Raw genomic sequence first — 23,603 nt, forward strand, 5'->3', positions numbered from 1 at the left:
ACAAAATCAATGTGCAAAAATCACAAGCATTCCTATACACCAATAACAGACAAATAGAGAGCCAAATCAAGAGTGAACTCCCATTCACAATTGCTAGAAAGAGAATAAAATACCTAGGAATACAACTTGTAAGGGATGTGAAGGACTTCTTCAAGGAGAACTACAAACCACTGCTCAAAGAAATAAGAGAGGAAACAAATAAATGGAAAAACATTCCATGCTCATGGGTAGGAAGAATCAATATAGTGAAAATGGTCATACTGCCCAAAGTAATTTATAGATTCAATGATATCCCCATCAAGCTACCATTGACTTTCTTCACATAATTAGAAAAAACTACTTTAAATTTCATATGGAACCACAAAAGATCCCATATAGCCAAGACAATCCTAAGCAAACTGAACAAAGCTGGAGGCATCATGCTACCTGGCTTCAAACTATACTACAAGGCTACAGTAATCAAAACAGCATGGTGCTGGTACCAAAATAGATATATAGACCAATGGCACAGAACAGAGGCCTCAGAAATAACACCTCACATCTACAACCATCTGATCTTTGACAAATCTGACAAAAACAAGCAATGGGGAAAGGATTTCCTATTTAATAAATGGTGTTGGGAAAACTGGCTAGCCAAATGCAGAAAACGGAAACTGGACCCCGTCCTTACAACTTGTACAAAAATTAACTCAAGATGGATTAAAGACTTAAACGTAAAACCTAAAACCATAAAAACCCTGGAAGAAAACTTAGGCAATACCATTTAGGACATAGCATGGGAGAAGGCTTCATGACTAAAACACTAAAAGCAATGGTAACAAAAGCCAAAATAGACAAATGAGATCTAATTAAACCAAAGAGCTTCTGCACAGCAAAAGAAACTATCATCAGAGTGAACAGGCAACCTACATAATGGGATAAAATTTTTGCCATCTATCCATCTGACAAAAGGCTAATATCCAGAATCTACAAAGAACTTAAACAAATTTACAAGAAAAAAACAAACAACCCCATCAAAAAGTGGGCAAAGGATATGAACAGATGCTTCTCCAAAAAAGGCATTTATGCAGCCAACAAACATATGAGAAAAGCTCATCATCACTGATCATTAGATAAATGCAAATCAAAACCACAATGAGATGCCATCTCATGCCAGTTAGAATGGCGATCATTAAAAAGTCAGGAAACAACAGATGCTGGAGAGGATGTACAGAAATAGGAATGCCTTGATAGTGTTGGTGGGAGTGTAAATTAGTTCAACCGTTGTGGAAGACAGTGTGGCGATTCCTCAAAGATCTAGCACCAGAAATACCATTTCACCCTGCAATCCCATTACTGGGTATATACCCAGAGGATTATAATTGATTCTGCTATGAAAACACATGCACATGTATGTTTATTGTGGCACTATTCACAATAGCAAAGAGTTGGAACCAACCCAATTGCCCATCAATGTTAGACTGGATAAAATGTGGCACATATACACCATGGAATTCTATGCAGCCATAAAAAAGGATGAGTTCATGTACTTTGCAGGGACATGGATGAAGCTGGAAACTATCATTCTCAGCAAACTAACACAAGAACACAAAAACAAACATGGCATGTTCTCACTCATAAGTGTGAGTTGAACAATGAGAACACATGGACACAGGGAGGGCAACATCACACACCTGGGCCTGTCAGGGGGTGGAGGGCTAGGGGAGGGATAGAACTAAAAGAAATACCTAATTAGATGACATTGATGGGTGCAGCAAACTACCATGGCACGTGTACGTCTATGTAACAAACCTGCACACTCTGCACATGTACCCCAGGACGTAAAGTCTAAAAAATAAAAATAGATGAGATGAACAGAGCATGAAAATGTTGAAGACCAAAACCAAAATTAATTCAAATCAAAATAAGTGCAGAGTTTATTTTTAACAAATGCATACCTATGACACCTTAATACAGAATTTGTCAGTCATACCTTAAAAGCTTATACACAAAAATACCAAAAATGCCGAGGTTTGGCATAGCTGGTAGCTGGGAACAGTGTCTTCGTTTGATTACTGTCTATTATTTCCAGCATGCTAAATCCCTACCCACGTTTCAGCTTCTAAGTAGGTTGATGCTTCACTCTGTCTCCCGTCCAATTAATTATTTCTCATCACTCCCTCAATCCAAGTGACAAACCTTGAAACACGAGCATAGACACCAGGCTTATTGGGGCGTGCACAGCCAAGACCCCAAGAAGTGACTCCTTGTAAAATGTATTTGTCCTTCTCGAAGCAAACCAGAGGCCCTCCACTGTCCCCCTAAACAGAGGTAGGGAAAAATTATGTGAGCTTTAAGCTGCCAACCTTTTAATATGGGATGCCATCCTTCTCTTATCCATATGTACATTTTCCCAGTAATTCAAATCAGAAAGGAACTTATGAGCATATTACTGAAGCATCTGCAGTGCTTAAGTACTTAGCAAAGTCTGTTCAACAAAACCACACCACTTAGTTTTTTCCTGCAAAAAAAAATAATCCCTTGTGAATCCTGCATGCATTGCTTCCTAACTTGGTGTTCCCTTTAGACTGGGCTAGCCTGGACATCATTGTTAAGTGTGTGTAATTTGTCTCTGTCATGTACCCTCTACCTCCTTCTCTACTGGAAAAGCCACCACTTTAGTCACTGGTGACCAGCACACACCAGGAAGGTGAGTGGCCTGAGGTAGTTATGGCACTTACGGCTCCCTTGCTATGGATCTGGAACTCAAGCCCCAAGACGTCTCCTTAGATGATCTAAATATGCATTCAGGGACACATCTGGGGAGTTTCCGAGCAACACTTAGACTGGGGTCTTCCGTTGACAAAACCTTCCTGAATTTGCCACTTTGGGACTGACGTCTAAGGGACTGAGACTGAGACGGGAGAGCACAAGACTTTGATCTCTTGATCTTTTCTTACCTGGCAACTGTCAGTGCCTCCGGCCAAATGCTCAGCACAAAGATACTTATAGTGATTGCACACTTCATTCTCAATCACAAGGAGCTGGGCTTCCTTGAGAAGGCCAGTCCCAAAGGTATCTGTGTTTAAAAAGATGAAAGAAATGGTTACTGAGGCCGAAACTTGTTCATGAGGAAATTCCGGAAGAACAGAGCAGTGGAGCTGGACCTCCTGTCTGTCCGTGAGGCTACAGAACACAAGGCAGCTCCCAATGCCACTGGACTCTCTGACCCATTAAAGTGCAAATGTCATATAAGATTTTATGTTCCCAAGACCTGGATTCAACAATCTGGGCTTTCTCATGCTGCTTTGGGGTTGGTTGTTGTTTGTGTACTTTTTGCTTTTCTTTTGAAGCTATGATTTTTACAATGTAAAGAGAGTCTGAGAAATACAATTGCTGTTCTTTTTATATACTTTTTTCAGATTTTTATATACTTCTTTTACTACTTACATCATAATGCACAATTTCCTATACTGATTTTTTCAATCAATGTTATATCATGAGTTTTTTTAAAAATGCTACAGTCTTCATAACTAATATTTTAATGGGGAGTGACTGCTTAATGGGCATGAGGTTTCCTTTGGGGATGAGGAAAATGTCCTGGAAATATGGTGACTGTTGCACATCATTGTGAATGTACTGAATGCCACTCAGTGGTACCTGCCAAAATGGTTAAAATAGTAACTCTATGTTGTATAAATTTTATTGCAATAAAAAAGAATAGTCATCATTTACTAAGAATCAGCCTTTCCAGGCACAAGCTCGTAATGTGGTATATCTCACTTAATCCTCACAACAGTCCTATGAAACAGGCACTTTTGTCATTCCTGTTCTTCAGTTGAGGAAACTGAGGCATAAGGAGGTTGTATAGCTCAGCTTGAGTCTGGGTCTGCGGAGTCACTGCCCAAATGCTTCCTCCTCATGCGTGTTGGCCCCACTCTTGCTTCCAACCTTCCACATGTTTGTTCATAAAGTTCATTCTTATTCCTTATTACTTTCTGAAGTCTTAGTTCCCATAATTATATAGACATATTTCTATCTCACAGTAACATTGCCAAATTATTCTCTAAAGGGGTGTGACAGTGTAAAATGTCACTGGAAAACAATTACTTCGCCTCACCCTTGTGATATTCAATTTTTAAAATATTAGCTAACATAGTAGGTGGAAATTGTCCTGATTCATTTTCTAATTGACACTTCCTTGACGATTAGGGAGAAGAAATACTAGGGACAATTCTCCTAGTTATCGTTCTTCTTTTGTGAAAAACTGCTTAATTTCCTTTGCCAAATTGAAACAGAACCTCTGCTAAAGTACCAGAGGAAACGCTATTTTCCCAGATGGACATGCCCAGGGATGTCTCAGTGCTCTCACAAATAATCCAATTTTCCAATGTTGCAAGCCCAGCTCTCATTAGAATTTTGCAAAACTTTGCAAGCATGGCACAGGCAAGAACTGAGGCACTCTCTCCTGCTTTCCCCAAAGCCTTTGACTGCACTTAGATCATTGTCTTCAGTGTCAGAAAACTGACACCGAATCTGGAGTTTACATGAGCAGCGTGGAAGAGTCTCTTCCCAGCGCCTTGCTCCAGAGCCAGCTCTGCTCTAGCAGGGCAGAGCTGCACGGAGGAAGCTCCTCCTGACTACCAAGCATGGGGCATGGGATGCATCACCTGGACTGCACAGAGGTGTAAGGGGGCACCCTTCTCAAAATATTTTGCTGAAAATTAAGTTAGGTGTCACTGCTCTCAGATTCGCTCTCTGAGCAAGGCAAACATCCTGATAAGAGGGAAAACCCACCAGGAGTCGCTGGGAAATTAATGCAGTCTATGAGTATGTGCTGCCATCTAGTGGCCAATGTAGAGATGGCACCTCTGAGGGTAGGGTGGGCCACAGGTGACCTGAGGATTGACGCCCTCTCTGATGGCGCCCTGGAGACAGGGCCACGGGATCAGCCCAGTGATTGCAGATGAGATTTACATGGACGAGCCCCCTGGCCTCAACACCTACTCTGCACTTGGTACATCCAAATCCGGGAAGGTCTGGACACATGAAGGGGAGAGGGGGAGAATTTTGACCTCCCTCTGAGAAGCTGAGAACACGCATTGATCTGATGTCATTATTAACATGTAGAAAGTTGATAAGCAGGCCTGAGTTATGTATTGTGACTCCTCCTGGTCTAGTTGGTGTTCTGAAAATCCTTTTCTCAGTGGACATGTGGGTGAAACCAGAGGAGACTGGGAGCCCAGTGCAGGATGGTGGTTAGAAATGTGTGGATGGGGGTGGAAGAGAGGAAACAGCGAGTGGGCTCTGGGGTCAATACCCAGCTACACCCTGATTATGTGATGTTTATTTATGATGATGGTGGTGATGATTAAACCAATGGTGATAGTGATGGTGTTAATGATGGTGATGGTGATGGTGGTGCTGGTGATGATGGTGGTGCTGGTGATGATCGTGGTGGTGATAATGGTGATGGTAATGATAATGGTGATGGTGGTGGAGTAGTGGTGATGGTGGTGGGTAGTAACGATGGTTATGGTGATCATTGTGATGATGATGGTGATACTGATCGTGGTGGTGGTGATGATGGTTACTTACAGTGATGGTGGTATTGGAGATGGTGTTGGTGGTGATCGTGATGGTGGTATTGGAGATGGTGTTGGTGGTGACTGTGATGGTGATGATGGTGGTGATAGTGATGGCGGTAGTAATGATAATGGTGATGATGGTGGTGGTGATGATAGTGATGGCGATAATGGTGGTAGTGGTAATGATATTGGTGATGGTGTTGGAACGATGTTGATGGTGATGGTGGTGGGTAGTGATGGTGATGGTGGTGATAGTGATGATGGTGATGGTAGTGATGATGGTAGTGGTAATGCTAATGGTGATGGTGGTGGAATTGTGATGGTGATGGTAGGCATAGTAATGGTGGTGATGATGGTGATTGTGATGATGGTGGTAGTGGTAATGATATTGGTGATGGTGTTGGGATGGTGTTGATGCTGATGGTGGTGGGTAGTAATGATGATCATGGTGATGGTGGTGTTGGTGATGATGGTGATGTTGGTAGTGGTAATGCTAATGGTGATGGTGGTGGAATTGTGGTGATGGTGGTGGTAGGCATAGTAATGGTGATGATGGTGGTGGTGATGATGGTGATTATGATGATGATGGTAGTGGTAATGATATTGGTGATGGTGTTGGGATGGTGTTGTTGGTGATGGTGGTGGGTAGTGATGGTGATGGTGGTGATAGTGATGATGGTGATGATGGTGATGTTGGTAGTGGTAATGCTAATGGTGATGGTGGTGGAATTGTGGTGATGGTGGTGGTAGGCATAGTAATGGTGATGATGGTGGTGGTGATGATGGTGATTATGATGATGATGGTAGTGGTAATGATATTGGTGATGGTGTTGGGATGGTGTTGTTGGTGATGGTGGTGGGTAGTGATGGTGATGGTGGTGATAGTGATGATGGTGATGATGGTGATGTTGGTAGTGGTAATGCTAATGGTGATGGTGGTGGAATTGTGGTGATGGTGGTGGTAGGCATAGTAATGGTGATGATGGTGGTGGTGATGATGGTGATTATGATGATGATGGTAGTGGTAATGATGATGGTAATGGTGGTGGAATGGTGTTGATGGTGATGGTGGTGGGCAGTAATGATGATGATGGTGATGGTGATGGTTCTGATGGTGATGTTGGTAGTGGTAATGCTAATGGTGATGGTGGTGGAATTGTGATGGTGATGGTAGGCATAGAAATGGTGGTGATGATGGTGATTGTGATGATGTGGTAGTGGTAATTATATTGGTGATGGTGTTGGGATGGTGTTGTTGGTGATGGTGGTGGGTAGTAATGGTGATGGTGGTGGAATTGTGGTGATGGTGGTGGTAGGCATAGTAATGGTGATGATGGTGGTGGTGATGATGGTGATTATGATGATGGTAGTGGTGATGATGGTAATGGTGGTGGAATGGTGTTGATGGTGATGGTGGTGGGCAGTAATGATGATGTTGATGATGGTGATGGTGATGGTTCTGATGGTGATGTTGGTGATGTTGACAGTGAAGATGATAGTGTTAATGGTGATGGTGGTGGAATAGTGGCGATGGTGATATTAATGGTAGGGGTGGTAATGATGATGGTGGTGGTGATGATGGTGATGGGGTGGTAATGATAATGGTGATAGTGATGGAATGCTGATGTTGGTGATGAAGACGGGTAGTAATGATGGTGACAGGGTTGAGGATAGTGATGGTGGTGGTGGTGGTGATGATGGTGATCGTGGTAATGATATTGGTGTTGGTGGTGATGGTGGTTATGGTGATAGTGGTGGCAATGATAATGGTGATGATAATGGTGGTGGTGGTGATGATGGTGATATGGTTTGGCTCTGTGTCTCCACCCAAATCTCATATCAAATTGTAATCCTCAATGTTGGAAGAGGGGCCTGGTGACAGGGTATTGAATCATGGAGGGAGACTTCCCCTTTGCTTTTCTCATGATAGTGAGTGAATTCTCATGAGATTTGGTTGTTTAAAGGTGTGCAGCACTTCCACTGCACTCTCTTTCTCCTGCTCCACCATGTGAAGATATAGCTGCCTCCCCTTCACCTTCCACCATGATTGACAGTTTCCTGGTGCCTCCCCAGCCATGCTTCCTGTACAGCCTGTGGAACTGTGAATCAATTCAACCTCTTTTCTTTATAAATTACCCAGTCTCAGGTAGTTCTCTATAGCAATGCAGGAATGGACTAATACAGATGAGGAAATACAGAGGATAGTGATGATGGTGGCAGTGATAATGGCAGTGGTGATGATGGTGGCGATGGTGATGGTGATGGTGATGATCATGGTGGTAATGTTAATGGTGATGGCAGTGGAATTGTGGTGATGGTGATGGTGGTGATGGTGATGGTGGTAGTAGCGGTGGTAATGATGATGGTGGTGGTGATGATGGTGATGGTGATGTCATGCTGATAGTAGTGGGACAGTGGTGGTGGTGATGGTGATGGTGGTGGTAGTGGTAGTAATGATGATGATGGTGGTGGCAATGGTGGTGGTGGTGATGATGTTGAGAGTGATGATATTGGTGATGGTGGTGGAATGGTGGTGATGGTGATGGTGGTGGTAGTAATGATGATGATGGTGGTGGCGATGGTGATGGTGGTGATGATGTTGAGAGTGATGATATTGGTGATGGTGGTGGAATGGTGGTGATGGTGATGGTGGTGGTAGTAATGATGATGATGGTGGTGGCGATGGTGGTGGTGGTGATGATGTTGAGAGTGATGATATTGGTGATGGTGGTGGAATGGTGGTGATGGTGATGGTGATGGTGGTAGTAATGATGATGGTGGTGGTGATGGTGGTGATGATGTTGAGAGTGATGATATTGGTGATGGTGGTGGAATGGTGGTGATGGTGATGGTGGTGGCAGTAATGATGATGATGGTGGTGGCGATTGTGGTGGTGGTGATGATGTTGAGAGCGATGATAATGGTGATGGTGGTGGAATGGTGGTGATGGTGATGGTGGTGTGGTAGTAATGATGATGATGGTGGTGGCGATGGTGGTGGTGGTGGTGATGTTGAGAGTGATGATATTGGTGATGGTGGTGGAATGGTGGTGATGGTGATGGTGGTGGTAGTGATGATGATGGTGGTGGTGATGGTGGTGGTGATGATGTTGAGAGTGATGATATTGGTGATGGTGGTGGAATGGTGGTGATGGTGATGGTGGTGGTAGTAATGATGATGATGGTGGTGGCGATGGTGGTGGTGGTGATGATGTTGAGAGTGATGATATTGGTGATGGTGGTGGAATGGTGGTGATGGTGATGGTGGTGGTAGTAATGATGATGATGGTGGTGGCGATGGTGGTGGTGGTGATGATGTTGAGAGTGATGATATTGGTGATGGTGGTGGAATGGTGGTGATGGTGATGGTGGTGGTAGTAATGATGATGATGGTGGTGGTGATGGTGGTGGTGGTGATGATGTTGAGAGTGATGATAATGCTGATGGTGGTGGAATGGTGGTGATGGTGATGGTGATGGTGGTAGTAATGATGATGATGGTGGTGGTGGTGATGGTGGTGGTGATGATGTTGAGAGTGATGATATTGGTGATGGTGGTGGAATGGTGGTGATGGTGATGGTGATGGTGGTAGTAATGATGATGATGGTGGTGGTGATTGTGGTGGTGGTGATGATATTGGTGATGGTGGTGGAATGGTGGTGATGGTGATGGTGGTGGTAGTGGTAGTAATGATGATGATGGTGGTGGTGATGGTGGTGGTGGTGATGATGTTGAGAGTGATGATATTGGTGATGGTGGTGGAATGGTGGTGATGGTGATGGTGATGGTGGTAGTAATGATGATGATGGTGGTGGTGATGGTGGTGGTGGTGATGATGTTGAGAGTGATGATATTGGTGATGGTGGTGGAATGGTGGTGATGGGGATGGTGGTGGTAGTAATGATGATGATGGTGGTGATGGTGGTGGTGGTGCTAGTAAGAATGATGACTGGGGCAGTGATGATGTTGATGGGGATGATGGTGGCAGTGGTGGACGGTGATGATGATGATTATGTGTAATCTTAATCCTCACAATTACCTCATATGTAAGTACAGATGAGAAAGCGGAGGCCAAAAGAGATTAAATAACTGCCCAATGTCACATGGAAGATGGGAGAGACAGAACTCACACCCAGATCCTTATGATTTTAGCTTCATGCTTTCATCAGTTGAGGTATTAGAGAGGCTCTGTTTGCTTTCTGGCTGCCCAGCAGCTTTTCACCCTACATCCCATAATCCTCTTGAAGGATCTATCTAACTTTTGCCCCTTATGGGTATTAGTGGGGTCCTGCCTTCACCTCCAACATGGAACAGTTGGTGCAGGTCGGAGCCAATCAGTGACGGGTTCAGGGGCAGGACTGTGACCCAAGTTCGACTTCTCAGAGTGGGCAGACTATTGTTCGCATAATTGGGAGAGTGGCCTTTCTTATTCTTTCCTGGTACAGCCACAGCACCACAGCGTCTGCAGCCACGGGAATGTCACCTTTGTGCCCCCAAATAGTGCCTACTCCATGATCGGGAGGGCCGGGGGTTTGGGGCCATCATGTGAGCCTGAAAACTTTGCAGCTTACTAAGAATTTCCCTTGTTTTGCTTAATCCAATTTGAGTTGGATTTTCTGTCACTTGCAAGAAAGAATCATGTTAGATATAACTCTATTCTTTATTAGTAGTAGGAGCTGCCATGATGGAGTGCTTAGGATGTGCTCAGCACTTGATGCACTTTCTTATTTTTTCCCCCATAACAGCCCTGCAGCCCACATCAGCTGAGGAAACAATCAGCAAGAGCTCATGACTTTTCTAAGTCCCGACAGCCTGTAGGCAGGAGCCAGGGTTCCAATTCAGGTTTGTCTGTACCACCCTGCACCTTCTCTGAGCCCTAGCTTCCTCAATGGTAAAATAGGAACAATGATACCTAACTCATAGTGGTTTGTAGCATTTAAATTTTAAAATATGCAAACACCAGGAGCAACCTCGCACACCCATAGGTGTCCCTCATTTGCCAAGTTTCCTTTTACCTGGCCTCTGTGCTCCCAGACTCAGCAGTGCAGAAAAAGGGAACAAGGAGCCAAGGAGGTGAGGTTTTAAAAATAATAGGAAAAGGACAGAAAAAGGGAAGCCTACTTTGAAATTATCTAGACCTGTGGTTTTTAATCTTTTAAAAAACACAAAAAACATTTTATCAAATCAAAGCTTATGCAAAAGGCTGATGTGCAAAGCACCATTTGAAAATGCTGGTTTTACAGATAAGGGATTAGAGCCAAGTGGTATACAAAGAGATAACATGTCTAGTTCAGGTCTATCTGGCAAGTGGCAGAGTCAGAACATTTTTCCAGGGCCCCAGATTCTCAATGCCCTCACCTGCACCTCTGATAAAGTAGAGCTGAGAGTTTAAGACAGTTTCAGTTTTCCTACTGCCAAGGGGGTAAGTCTGATGGATATAATTATTGTCAGGGCATACTGCAAAGAGAAGAAGGAATCCATAAAATGTGGTACAGGTGCTGATACCACATCCTGCACAAAAATATTCCCTCTCTTGCTCTCACCCATCAACCAATACCAAATGCCATCCTAGACTTGGGGGCCATGGGAACTGTCTGCCTCTCCCCCAGCTTCAGGTGCCCTGCCTAACACCCTCACACACACATTAGACATGTGGGTATTTGGGAAGAAGAATAGTTTAATTACAACTTTTGTCGTTACTGTTTTGCACCATGTTTAGAAACGCAGTCTGTCTAATTTCACATGAAAAATAATCTAACACCCTTAACTTGAGGGCTGGGTCAAAACCCCACTTACCTGGGGAAGCAATATGAATGCTGAAATTATGATTAAGAGACTCAAAGACCTCTACTGGTGTTAGTTTGTTTTTGTTGTAAGGGAAACATACAATCATAACAAAAAAAAAATAAAAGATTCTGAAAACAAAAAAGAGAGAGACTCAAGGAAATGGCATCTCTTCCCTTGCCCAAGTCCCTTGAAGACTGATAATGGAGACATAGACAGGTGCCCAGGCAAAGTCAGGAGTGGGGAGACCACATTCATGGATAGGAATTTGTACAACTATCTCCAAAATGCTCATTTTGTAACATGCACTGTAGGTCAAAAACAATTTGTTACGTGGGCAATGGAATTGATCTCACCTTGGGTTTCTCCCCAGCCAGTGATGTAACATTCAGTCCAGGCGGTGACCATGTAGTCTGGGGATGGCAGACAAGCTGGGATTACTTTGTCAGTGATGACGGCAGGCCTATAAAGGAAGTATTAGCAGTTATGTTTGACTGCCCAGCTGGGAGCTGCAGTACCTACAACTAGGCATCCTTACCTTGAGGCCCCAGAGCCCTCTGAGCTGGCACTGCCTTGCTTCAATGACACAGAGCAACGTAGAACACAGCATTTCACCCTCACATTTGCCTGTGGTTGCCTATGGACTACACAGATATAAGGTTTCATTTGAAAGGCGTCAGTTGCATGCAAGAAACTGAGAGTGGCCTTAGCCTTTGAAAGTAGGGATGACAAAGGCGCACTTCTCATGTATATTCTGTGCACGATTGGAATCTCATGCCAAGTATGTCCTTTCATATTAATTGAAGAGGGCATTGATGACTGGGCAGAATGTCTGGCTGAGACATCATCAAGAGGGTATAAAATTACAAATGCCTTGTGTGCCCAGAGCAAGTTGCTCCATCTGGATTCTCCACTTCCTCCTCGTGAATGTTACTAAACCGTGGTTTAAGAATGCAGTAAAATGCTAGACATCAAATGAAAGAGGATTGGAAATAAGCACCTTGCATGAACAAAATGGTATTGTTTTCAAAGGACATTCATATACCTTAGAATCCCAGGGACTCTTAAAGATTAGAACTCTGGATTTTAGACCTGATTCTACGTTAGTAAGTTCAAGGGGATAAAGGAATGGAAATGAGAAATGCCCTATTCTGACCAAAAATGATGATTAACACCAACTTTGAAGCAGACACACTTTCTGCTTCTGGGCACCAGAAGGCCCAGCCTGTGATGCAGATGCCCTCACTCTACAGGTTCCCTCATGGAGCACTAAATGCCCTAGACTCTAGGGTGTGGGGATGTGCGGTGGGAACTCTAAACTCGAAATGTATCAGCCTATCAGAAAATGCCTCCAAAACCCCACATTTCCTAAGTGACTTGTTCAAGACTTCAGAACACCCCAGCTCTCTGAGGACCGTGAGGAGCAGAGACCTTGTATTTGCACATTTGCTGGGATGGTGGGGAGGACCCTGGGGAGCAAGAGGGAGATCAGCTACTGTTTATAAAGGCTGAGCCAGAAAGGCCCTTCTCTCCTTCCTAGAGTGTCAGAGGATTCCAGGACATCAACCCTCAGTTCACAGACCCAGAGAAGCTACCCTGGGCTTGTGACCAGGCCCAGGAGGGCAGCTCAGGCTCCTGCCTGCCCCATGCCTTCCCAACCAGGCCATGCTCATCCCTGTCCGCATTGACACCCTGCCTTCCAGAGCCACCAGCACAGCAAGCACCCCGCATGCCTTGTCACCTGTCCCAAACCTGCCTCTCCTACAAATACCTGTTTCTTAGCTGATTGTACTGTCACCTAGGTCCAAATAGACTAAGTGACGTAAGCAAAGGTATCACTTTGTCAGGCTTAATAAAACAACATTTTACCAGGAAAGAGAAAAATCAAAGAAAACAACAATAATAATATTATTATTTGCATTTGTAAATTGTATGTTGTGTGGGTTTTTTTTTTTTTTGACATTGTGGAATATTTCTGTTCATTTGTTTTGTTTTCTTTTCTTTCATTGAGACAGGGTCTTGATCTGTCACCCAGCCTGGAGTGCAGTGGCACAATCATAGCTGCCTGCAGCCTTGAAGTCCTGGGCTCAAGCAATTCTTCCTCCTCAGCCTCCTGAATAGCAGTGATTACAGGCACCCACACTAAGCATGGCTCGATATGGTGGTTTTTCAAGCACTTTGAAATGCAATCTCATTTGATTCTCTCCAGCATATTATTATGAAAGGAGAATAGTTAGCCTGGAGTAACAACCTTTCCCTGATCATGAATGTGGATGAACTGGTGAACATTAAGTAAGTTTTACGGGTAACAGGGTATCTCTTTTTCCACGTGAGGAAACTGAATCCTGCCTTTTTAAAGAGCACAGCTAACATGTGGCAGGGCTGGGGTTGAAGATTGATGCTGTCCCCAAAGCCCTTGAGCATTCCATGTGATAGACAGACCCTCCCCACTGCCACGCAGTGGCCGTGGCCCATAAAACCCAGACATAAAGCAAATATCTTCACCAGCGTGGGGTGAAGACCACAGGTGAACGAGTACCTGCTTAGCTTTAGCAAGGCAATATCTGCTTGTGTGGGCTCCAAGAACAGCCTAGACACTTCTATTTCCTGAACATGAGATTCGAGATTCACTTCTTGGTGTGCACCCAGGATGACCTTGTAGGATGAAGTCCTTGAGGACCTAGAAAAGAAGAGGATGTCAAGAGAAAAATATGGTCCAGCCCCTTCAGTTATCCTCTGTGCCATGAACTTGGCGCTGTCTCTCTGACACCCTCGGCCACCCAGAATCAGTGACTTATGAGTGGCAAGAAACAAAATTCACAATTTGCTGGAAAGTGACAGTTAAGGTATGTTCTCAGTCTGTTTCAGCAGAGACTGTGATATAGTTTGTATATTTGTCCCCACCTAAATCTCATGGTCAACTGTAGTCCCCAGTGATGGAGCTATGGCCTGTGAAAGGGGTTTGGATCATGGAGGTGCATCCCTCTGGAATGGCTTGGGCCACATCTTCATGGTGATCAGTGAGCTCTCACTCTTAGTTCTTGCAAGGTCTGGCCATTTAAAATTGCGCAGCACCCCCACCCCATCTCTCTCTGTTTCTTGCTCCTGCTCTGGCCACCTGACATGCCTGCTCCCACTTTGCCTTCCACCATGATTGTAATCTTCCTGAGGCCCACACAGAAGCAGAGGAGATGACAGCATCCTGCTTCCTGTAAAGCCTGCAGAAACATGTGCCAATTAAACTCTTTTCTTTATAAATTATCCAGCCTCAGCTATTGCTTTAGAGCAATGCAATACAGACTGATGCCTCTGGTAGTGAACAGCTCTGTCCTGCGGTTTATACAGGTCCAAAAAATCACCTGCACTGGGTCTCCCCTCTGCAGGTTCTCTCTAGAAACACTTCCCTCCTCTCTCATCCAATTTCCCTGGAAATTCTGCCTCAGGCTTCTGTGCATGCATTCCCTGGTTCCTCGTGTTCCTTCCAGAAAAGGAAGAGAAGTGGGGAGGAAGGAAGGGGAGGGTGAGAAGAAAGAAGGGAGGGAGGAAGAGAGGGAGGAAAAAAGTCTTGAAGATAAGACCCCACGTCAGTTTTCCCTTAAACATACTTCTTCAAGCAGTGAGCAGCAGTCAGCACCCATTCTGGGGATATTAAGGTGCCTCCACAGAAGTGCTTTCCAAACCTAGAAAGAAAATATGCCAAGACTTTGGTCAAATTGGATGGTTTGTTCTACTTCATTGTACAGAAAGCCAGGAAGACAAGTTCACTCAGTTTTGATCATGTTCATATTCCCAAAGCAAAGGACTACCGCCCAACATCAGGATAGTAGAAACTTCGACCTGTGCTCCAGTAGTGAGATTTTTCAGAAGGGCCCATCTGTGCCACTTTTTCCGATGCCTGAGGCAAGCATAGGCACAGCCTGTCCACAAGAGAGCAAAGCTAAGTGACTCCAGAATGAAGCTCTATAGCTGTGGCTTTCACCCCACAACCCTGGACTCTGACAAAAGTGACCAGCCCAAGACCTTCCCAAGGTCTCTTTCATTTTTTATGACAAGATCTATGCAAGGTCACTCTTCAAGGAGCCAGATGTGATCCTGAGCAGCAGTGACTCATGGGGGTCTTCTGATCTTACCTGAAAAGTTTAATTTTGGCGGATGTTTCTTGAATCACTTACTTTCTAGGACTGCATAGGCAGGTGATATCTCAGAATAATGGTGTGAGCCACTGGGAGCCACATTATAATGAAGAGGAATAGAGATAGGAAGTGCATGATGGCAGTATGTTGATAAGTCAGTGAGGACGTAGACCACCACACAGTTTAGGAAAGAATGAATCTAAAATATGTGGAAGGTGAAAGCTCTGTAGAGCAAGAAGTTACTAAACGATAAAATAAGGAAAAATCAACTCAACAGCAGAGTGAAATGCAATGCGATCAGGTTTGTCGATGGCATTTCACAAACTTACAGAAGGAAGTCTCTTTAGGGGAGAACAGCAATTGAGCACAGGTGCCCTGGTGTAGAAAGGAGACAAGGAAGCAAAACATGCAGGCAGATGGGTCTGTGTCCTATGTGTTCTTCCTAAGAGATACCCAAGAAAACTGAACTTACAAATTGCATGTTCCACTGAAACGATACCCAAAATGTCCAGGTTCTGTGGGATCGGACTAATTACTCTTCATTTATGGGGATCATGACCTATAATTTGTTCATGTGTTTGTGAATGGATGAGTAGCCTCAGCATTGAATTCAATGATTCACAAAAGTGTAAAAAAAAATCTGTGCCTGTGATAGACTAGGTAAGTTTGCTCTTGCTCCCTCACTGCAAAGTGTCACATTTCTAAAAACTTCCCTTTCTTTTCATCTGACACTGAGACAATGGATATCCATAGAAACCCTTAGAGCATCATCAATATTTTCCAAAAGTATTGAAACTTGGTGCAAATCACTGTGCCTACAGATTTTGATGGAGCTGCCCAGATCAAAAAAAAGATTTGTATTTTGGCCACTTTCCACTTAGAGAACCTAGAATAACATAATTATTTTTAAATTTTTCTATATTTTTTCCTCCCTCAGAAAACATAGAGGCAGGTACTGATGCCTCAGCTGTGTGGGTTCTGTGTAAATGTAGAAGGGTTTTGTGGGGCTTATGTGGAAGGATAGTATAGATGGTTTCTGGGCCTGTTCTTACCTTGTTCTAAGACTGACTTGCCAGGGCCAGGAATGTGCGTTGGCTACACACCCCCCTACAATGCTTCCAGGACATTTCTTTGGCTCCACTTGAGGCTTCCCACAATCAAATGAAGAGGACGCTGTGGCACAAGGTGGGAAAGAAGTCACATTTGAGTCCAAGTTAGCAATTGTGTCGTTTAATTATGGACGAATTCCAAGCACTAGTTTTTCACATCTCAAAGGTGAAATTAAATAGTAAAATCATAAACACTTTTTAGATTTTTCTTTCTAAGTTTAAAAAGTGGTAGTAAACAACACAGGACACTCTCCTTTCAAGGAAATATAAGCACTTTCTAATTATTTTGTTGGAGAAGTGATTAAAGAAATTGGTATAGTTCAGCATTGGAATGATATATTTTCTGAGAAGACCTTGATTGGTACAAATAGCTATTTCTCATTGTTTTTCTGACTCAATGTAATATGTTTAGAACATGATGTCATTCTTCCCATCATCACCATCATCATCACCATCATCATCTAAACCATGTAAAGTTTACTGAAAGGCACAAAGGATTATTTTGCATGTGAGTCTCTGTGTGTGGACATATGTGCATATGTGTATGTGATTGTATGTAGCAAGGATAACTGTCCTATGTTGAAATTTTGCCTTCTCTCAGCCAGCTTCAGGACAGTTCTTCTGGGGAGCCTCCTATGACTAACCGACTGCTGTGGGGGTAATTTACACACACATGCCTCTATTATTCTTTTCTTCCTCCCTGCCTTCTCTCTGCAGCAAGCCCGCAAGGTCTCTGGAGGTAGGGACAGTGTCCCATCTTTGGTACCACCCATCAATGCCTACAACAGTGCAGGGGCTACAGAGGGTGTTTAAAAATGCTTCTCTGTTGTCCCCAGCCCTTCAAGGTCTTCAAAACTATAAATGTTAATATAGTTAATAATTATTCATATAATTATTAATAACAACTGCAAGAGGAAATTCCTCCCCAACCAACCAGAGATTCTACATTCCAGTGAATCTGGAACCTGAGTTTTCCAAATAACTTTCCATTTGCCATGGGTTGTTTTGAGAATCTATCTATGGAAGTCTTTTGTAAAAAAGAAGCATGGCATGGAATACAATCATCTTTTCTAGTGCTGAGCTCAATTTCTGCTAGTATGCCTTACATACAGTAGACATGCATCATTGTACTAAAAGAGTAACTACAGAAATGATGGTACCCTACTCCTACTATTCAAAATAAAACTGAATGTTTCTATTTATTTTTACTTATTTATTATTTGTACTGAATGTGTTGGTGGAAATGAAATAGTTATTAAACTCTTTCTCCAACCAGAGGCTCTAACTTTCTCAAGCATGAGTCAAACCTGAATATCCCACCAACCACATCCTTCTGCAGGAAACAGTCCTCAGGATTTCCAAGTGTCTGATGGGAACCCTTCTCACCAGGCTTGCGGTTAACCTCACTTGTCTTACATCAAGGTAAGGTGGGGAACCTCACAGTCCATTGGGAAAAATCTTGTTCCCCTTCTTCCTTCTTTCTCCAATCTCTAAGAACCTGATTCTTATACATCCTCAATGTGGGTGAGGACAGCAGAATTGCACCTGGGAATCTACTGCACTCCCCTTCCATGGGAGTCAAAGGTGCATGAGTCCCAGGCACTACCGTGGGTGTCTGAGGCAGGTAAGTCAGACTGGGCTTAAATTCAAGGCAGCCTGTCAAGGATAGAGAGCCCAGGCAGTGAGAGGCAGTGGCGTGTACTAGACGGGGCCAGAAGTGGTGAACTGGAACTGACCCCATCAAGGGACTTTGACGTAGAGGAGCCACCAAGATGCTTCTGCAATAGCACCGACAAAATAGAACAGACAAAAGCACCCACTCGAGAAAAAGTCAGCTATCAACTCACACTAAATCCAGAGACCACAATACCACATTACAATAATATTAGCCAAGTAGAATCTTTCCTATCACCCTAACCTCTCCTTCTTCCCTCTTGCTCTCCCCAGGAGTAGCCCAAATGTGACAATGGGCAGTGTGGATCCCATGATCTTCATCATTGCCCTGTACCACCTCCCCAGGCAATCTCAGGATGCTAGTCTTCAGTGGACTTGGAGGCCAAGCTTCTTCCCCCAGCTCAAGGTCCCTTCACATGGCAGACCCAACCACAAGCAACCAAATTACACAAAAGAAAAGTCCAGGGTGGTGTTCTGTAACTTAGACAGACAAGTTGATTGGTCAGCAGGAAGAAAATAGGGAACAAGTACAAGTGGCTTTTTTTCCCCCGTGGATTTGTTATCCCAATCATTTAAGATCTAATGTCAATTCCCCTTCCCCTGATCCAAGCCTCATACTCCCAATAAGAGTCTCAGAGCAATGAGGAAGGAACCCAACAAGCAGTCTCTAAGCAATGTCGCTAATGGGACTCATGAGTAGTAATCTTAGGAGAAAGGCCATCTGGGGCTAAAGAGCTGCACTACCCTTCGTTGATTTCCTAGGATGGCCATCTGAGGTTTACAATGTGCATTACATGCTTAGCTGTTTCTTGCTGTTCATATTTTTTTTCTTCTCAGCAGCAGAAAAGGACAGTTTTTCATCATAATGACTCTAAATTTGTTTTTCATGCATCCCACACTAGACAAAGAAGGGTTCGGTGGGACTATCCTGGGCTGATTAGATCACCTCTAAGTTTGCCCTTTGGGAATTTGACATTTATTTTATTTATGTGTGTGTGGTAGGAGGGGCGGGTGTTTTCCTAACAAATGGGGCCAATAGTAGGGCAGGTTCAAGGTGCCCATGACGAAAAGCAGGCTCTGGTGGAGAGGGCAGCCATCTCCTCCTCAGAAGCACTCAGCTCAAAAGCCATTTTCTGTTTGTTTTTTTTGTTTGTTTTTTGTTTTTTTTCAAATCCATATTAAGTTCCTTACCAAAACAGAAGGCAACTTACCACAGAGAGGGATATCACAGTAGTCAAAAAGTTTTCTTGGATTCATTGTGTAGCACCAGGGACCATTGATGTCACCATCAGGGTTACGGCAGTACTGAAAACAAGCAGGCGTGTAAGCTCCAGCTCACGTGGAGCAGGAGAGGGAGAAGATATTCTAAGGCACACACATTTCACATCTATTCTTAGAAAACAAAAGGGAGTGTTCCTTCTTCCTTTCTTTTTATTATTATTATTATTATTATTATTATATTTTTTGGCAAAGTTATTTTTTTCTATGCTCTAAGCCATCAGTCATAGTCAAAAGGAGCTATGAGGCCACACCCTTAACCAGGAGGTGGTGACCCTGAAGGGTCTTTGGAGAATGTGCCTCTTCTCCAGGAGTTCAACCCACTGGAGGTCTTAGAGCCAGAGCCCCAGAGGACAGTGGGACATCATTGATGAGCTTTGTCCCTGGGGGACTCATGGGTCTTCTACCTGATAAATCCTGTTTGCTGTTGATTCAGAAATGCTTACTTCCATGCATTGTGCACCATCCACGGGCAAGACACACAAAGGCAGTGTTATCCTTAGCTTCCTGTGATATTGTGATAGAATAAGAAATGTATATTGCATCTCTGCCCCTCAGTTCTTAACAGAGCTCCTAAATCCCTTGGAGTTTCCTGGGTGAAGGTAGCAGCAATGAAGCAACTCTTGGTGGGTTCCTGGATAGCCCCAGGGGCTGGTTGCCAAGGGAACCAACCATGTGACTTGAGGGTTGGAACTGTTCAGCCCCACCCTCCAACCTCCAGGGAGGGAAGAGGGGCCGAAGGTGAGCCGATCACTGATGGCCAATGATGTAATCAACTGTGCCTCTGTAATGAAGCCTCCATAAAAACCCAACAAGACTGCACTTGGAGAGCTTCTTGGTTGCTGAACATTTAGGGTACTGGGGACTGGTGCACTGGAGAGGGCGTGGAAGCTCTGAGCTCCTTCCCATGTGCCTTGCCCTGTGCATCTCTTCCACCTGGCTGTTCACCAGGATCCTTTTTAATATCTTTTATAATAAATGGGTAAATAAAAGTAACGTGTTCCCCTGAGTTCTGCGAGCTACTCTAGCAAAGTAATCAAACCCATGGAGGGTCATGTAGAAAAACAGATTTTTATCCAGTTGGGCAGAAGTACAGGTCACAGCCTGCAACTTGGGATTGGCATCTGCAGTGGGGCGGTCTTGTAGGACTGAGCCTTAACTTGTGGGATCTGACACTGTCTCCAGATAGAGTGTCAGGACTGAGTTACATTGTAGGACACCCAGCTGGTATCTGCTGGAGACTTGCTTGGGGTGTGAGGAGAAATCCCCCCACATCTGGTGTAAGAAGTGTTATGTTGCATGGGTGTGAGAGTGGGGGAACACAGACATTTTAATTTTTCCTGTATCTCAGTCTTCCCTATTCATAGGCTCCAAAGTAAACCATCGCAGAGAATGCATGAGGCTAAGGGAAGTCTCATGGTGACCTGATGGCCCATCCAAATCTTTTCTAGAAAAATCTGACAAACCTCATAGAAGGCATCTCTGACCACTAGAACCCAGAGCAGTGTGGTTCCCCAACTTTTTTGGCACCAGGGACCGGTTTCAAAAAAGGCAATTTTTCTGTGCACCTGGGGTGAGGGGGCAATGGTTAAAGGATGACTGAAGTACCTTCCATTTATCGTGCACTTTATTTCAATTATTATTACATTGTAATATATAATGAAATAATTGTGCAACTCACCATAAGGTAAAATCAGTGGGAGCCCTGAGCTCGTTTTCCTGCAAGTAGGTAGTCCCATCTAGGGGTGATGGGAGAGTGACAGATAATCAGGCATTAATTTCTCATAAGGAGCGTGCAACCTAGATTCCTCACATGTGCAGTTCACAATAGGGTTTGTGCTATGAGAATCTAATGCTGCCGCTGATGTGACAGTTGGCGGAGCTCAGGCGGCTATAAGAGTGATGGGGAGCAGCAGAAAATACAGATGAAGTTTTGCTCGCTCCCCCGAAGCTCACCTCCTGCTGTGCAGCCCAGTTCCTAACAGGCCACAGACAATTACCAGTTCCAGTACCAGTACCAGTACCAGTACTGGAGTGGGGACCCCTGGCCTAGAGGACAAGCACTAGAAACGAGAAACAGCGCCCAACAATGGAAACAGTAAAGAAATGTCACAAAAGAGAAGAGGCCTGAGAACCCCCACACGTGTGGGGCTTTGCTGGCTTGTGCTGCTTGCGCTTTCCATGCTAAGGCCAATTACGCTTAGCCTCCTGAAGTCTTTCCAGTATTTTCCTCTGCCCCTCTTCTGTTTGAAAAGATTTGTCAGCAAAGGGAAAAAGAGTCCAAATCAAAGTGGCTTACATTTTTTTCCAGACCTGCCCATTTATTTGTCCCTGGAACGAACTTGCTGTGTCTATGGGGCTCCTGGGCAGCCCATTCCTGGCATGGCGTCCCAGTTACAGTGGTTGCCCTCTTGCCTCGGTATCCTTTCCCATTCCCAAACATACAGTCTATAGAAAAAAATAAAAATAAAACAGATGATTACAGACAGCCAGGCAGCCACATAGACCCAGGACGATACGGAATCAATGCAGTCATGACAGGTTTCTCTAGGATGACAGAATCATGGGCCACATTCCCCAGGAGCCACAATGCTGAAGACTGCAATGAACACTGTTTTAAGAAATTACTGGAAATGCTTATTGGCTTGGAAAGAATCACACAGTTGACAGCATGTTAGAATAAGAATTTGACTGGGTCACTGAAATAACCCATTTTAGAACAAGGTGAGTGGTTAAGGTGAGCACCCTGGAGGTTTTGCGCCAGTCCTAAAGTCACTACTCTTGCAAGTTGTGCCAAAAATCACAGCTCTGGCTTTCCCAGGGACAGCCCTGAGGCTTCCTTGATCATGGCAGACCCTCAACCAACACTCGAGCTCCCGTGTAGCACTAAAGGCTTCTGCATCAGTGTGGTTTTTCATCCCGTTGTCCAAGCACATAGATGTCTGGACACAGACTTCTTACCTTGTTCAGAAGGAGCCTCTAGGCTTGGAACCTGGATAACAGTCGGAGGAGCGACCACAGTCCCTTCTGTGTCTGAGCATTGCGTCAGGTTGCAGTACTCCCACCTGATGCTGGGGTCTGTGGTAAAACACCATGGGCCTGTATCAGCATCTGGATTCCTGCAGTAGTTCATTGTCAGGCCACTGGAAATTCCAAAGCAATACAGGTTACAGGAGGCGGAAGAATATTCAGGGGCACCCAGCACCCTCTACATTTTGTTCTAACAAAGTCTTAACCAGTGTCTTTGAAATATTCCCATTAAAGGTACCATACAATTGCCACAACACAAATGTTCCTCAACTTCCCATTTGTGCATGCCTTTCAAAGATAGATGATAATTTTTATTTTAAAATATCAAAAGTAGTATATGCTTGTATTAGTCCGTTCTCACATTGCTATGAGGAAATACCTGAGACAGTCTGGGTAACTTACAAAGAAAAGAGTTTTAATTGACTCACAGTTCCACATTGCTGGGGAGGCCTCTGGAAATTTACAATCATGGCAGAAGGCAAGGGAGAAACAAGCACCTTCTTCACAGGTGGCAGGACAGAGTAAGTGCAAGTAGGGGAAATACCACACACTTATAAAACCATCAGATCTCAGGAGACTCTCTCACTGTCATGAGAACAGCCTGGGAGAAACTGCCCCCATGATCCAATTACCTCCACCTGGTCCTGCCCTTGACATGTGGGGATTATCAGGATTACAGAGATTACAAGTCAAGATGAGATTTTGGGTGGGGACATAGCCAAACCATATCAATGCTCCATATAAAAACTGAGATCATACATAAATGTGCAAAAGAAAGGAATGAGAATACCCTCCTTCTATCTTCTGCCAAGCACATACCTCTGGAGGAACTGGTACAGATTTTGATGTGTGTCTTATAGATTGTTATGCATATACAAATGCATCTATACCTGTCTAGCTCTCTGTATCTCTTTCTACAGGACTGTATAATAACATGTGAGTTGGAACTAACATATATTTCTCCAAGGAGGAAATGCCATCCAAGATGATATCATTCCCAGGCCAGCCTTCCTTACTCTCTGTACTAGT

At 44.1% G+C, this 23,603-nt stretch overlaps 1 protein-coding gene across 1 annotated transcript in view; it reads right to left on the reverse strand.

Moving 5' to 3' along the window:
- Positions 1-23,603, reverse strand: part of LPA (lipoprotein(a)) — a 243,401-nt gene that overhangs the window by 39,124 nt on the left and 180,674 nt on the right. Inside the window, exons 53-60 of the mRNA XM_063666806.1 lie at positions 22,506-22,687; positions 21,844-21,992; positions 19,478-19,571; positions 16,536-16,656; positions 14,956-15,030; positions 13,890-14,030; positions 11,707-11,813; positions 2,940-3,058 (exon numbers count right to left, since the gene is read on the reverse strand). Of these exons, the coding sequence (XP_063522876.1) occupies positions 2,940-3,058; positions 11,707-11,813; positions 13,890-14,030; positions 14,956-15,030; positions 16,536-16,656; positions 19,478-19,571; positions 21,844-21,992; positions 22,506-22,687 (988 nt within the window). The remainder of the gene's footprint in view (positions 1-2,939; positions 3,059-11,706; positions 11,814-13,889; positions 14,031-14,955; positions 15,031-16,535; positions 16,657-19,477; positions 19,572-21,843; positions 21,993-22,505; positions 22,688-23,603) is intronic.

The sequence above is a fragment of the Pongo pygmaeus genome, chromosome 5 (genome assembly GCF_028885625.2).
Source record: "Pongo pygmaeus isolate AG05252 chromosome 5, NHGRI_mPonPyg2-v2.0_pri, whole genome shotgun sequence".
Taxonomy (NCBI): Eukaryota; Metazoa; Chordata; class Mammalia; order Primates; family Hominidae; genus Pongo; species Pongo pygmaeus.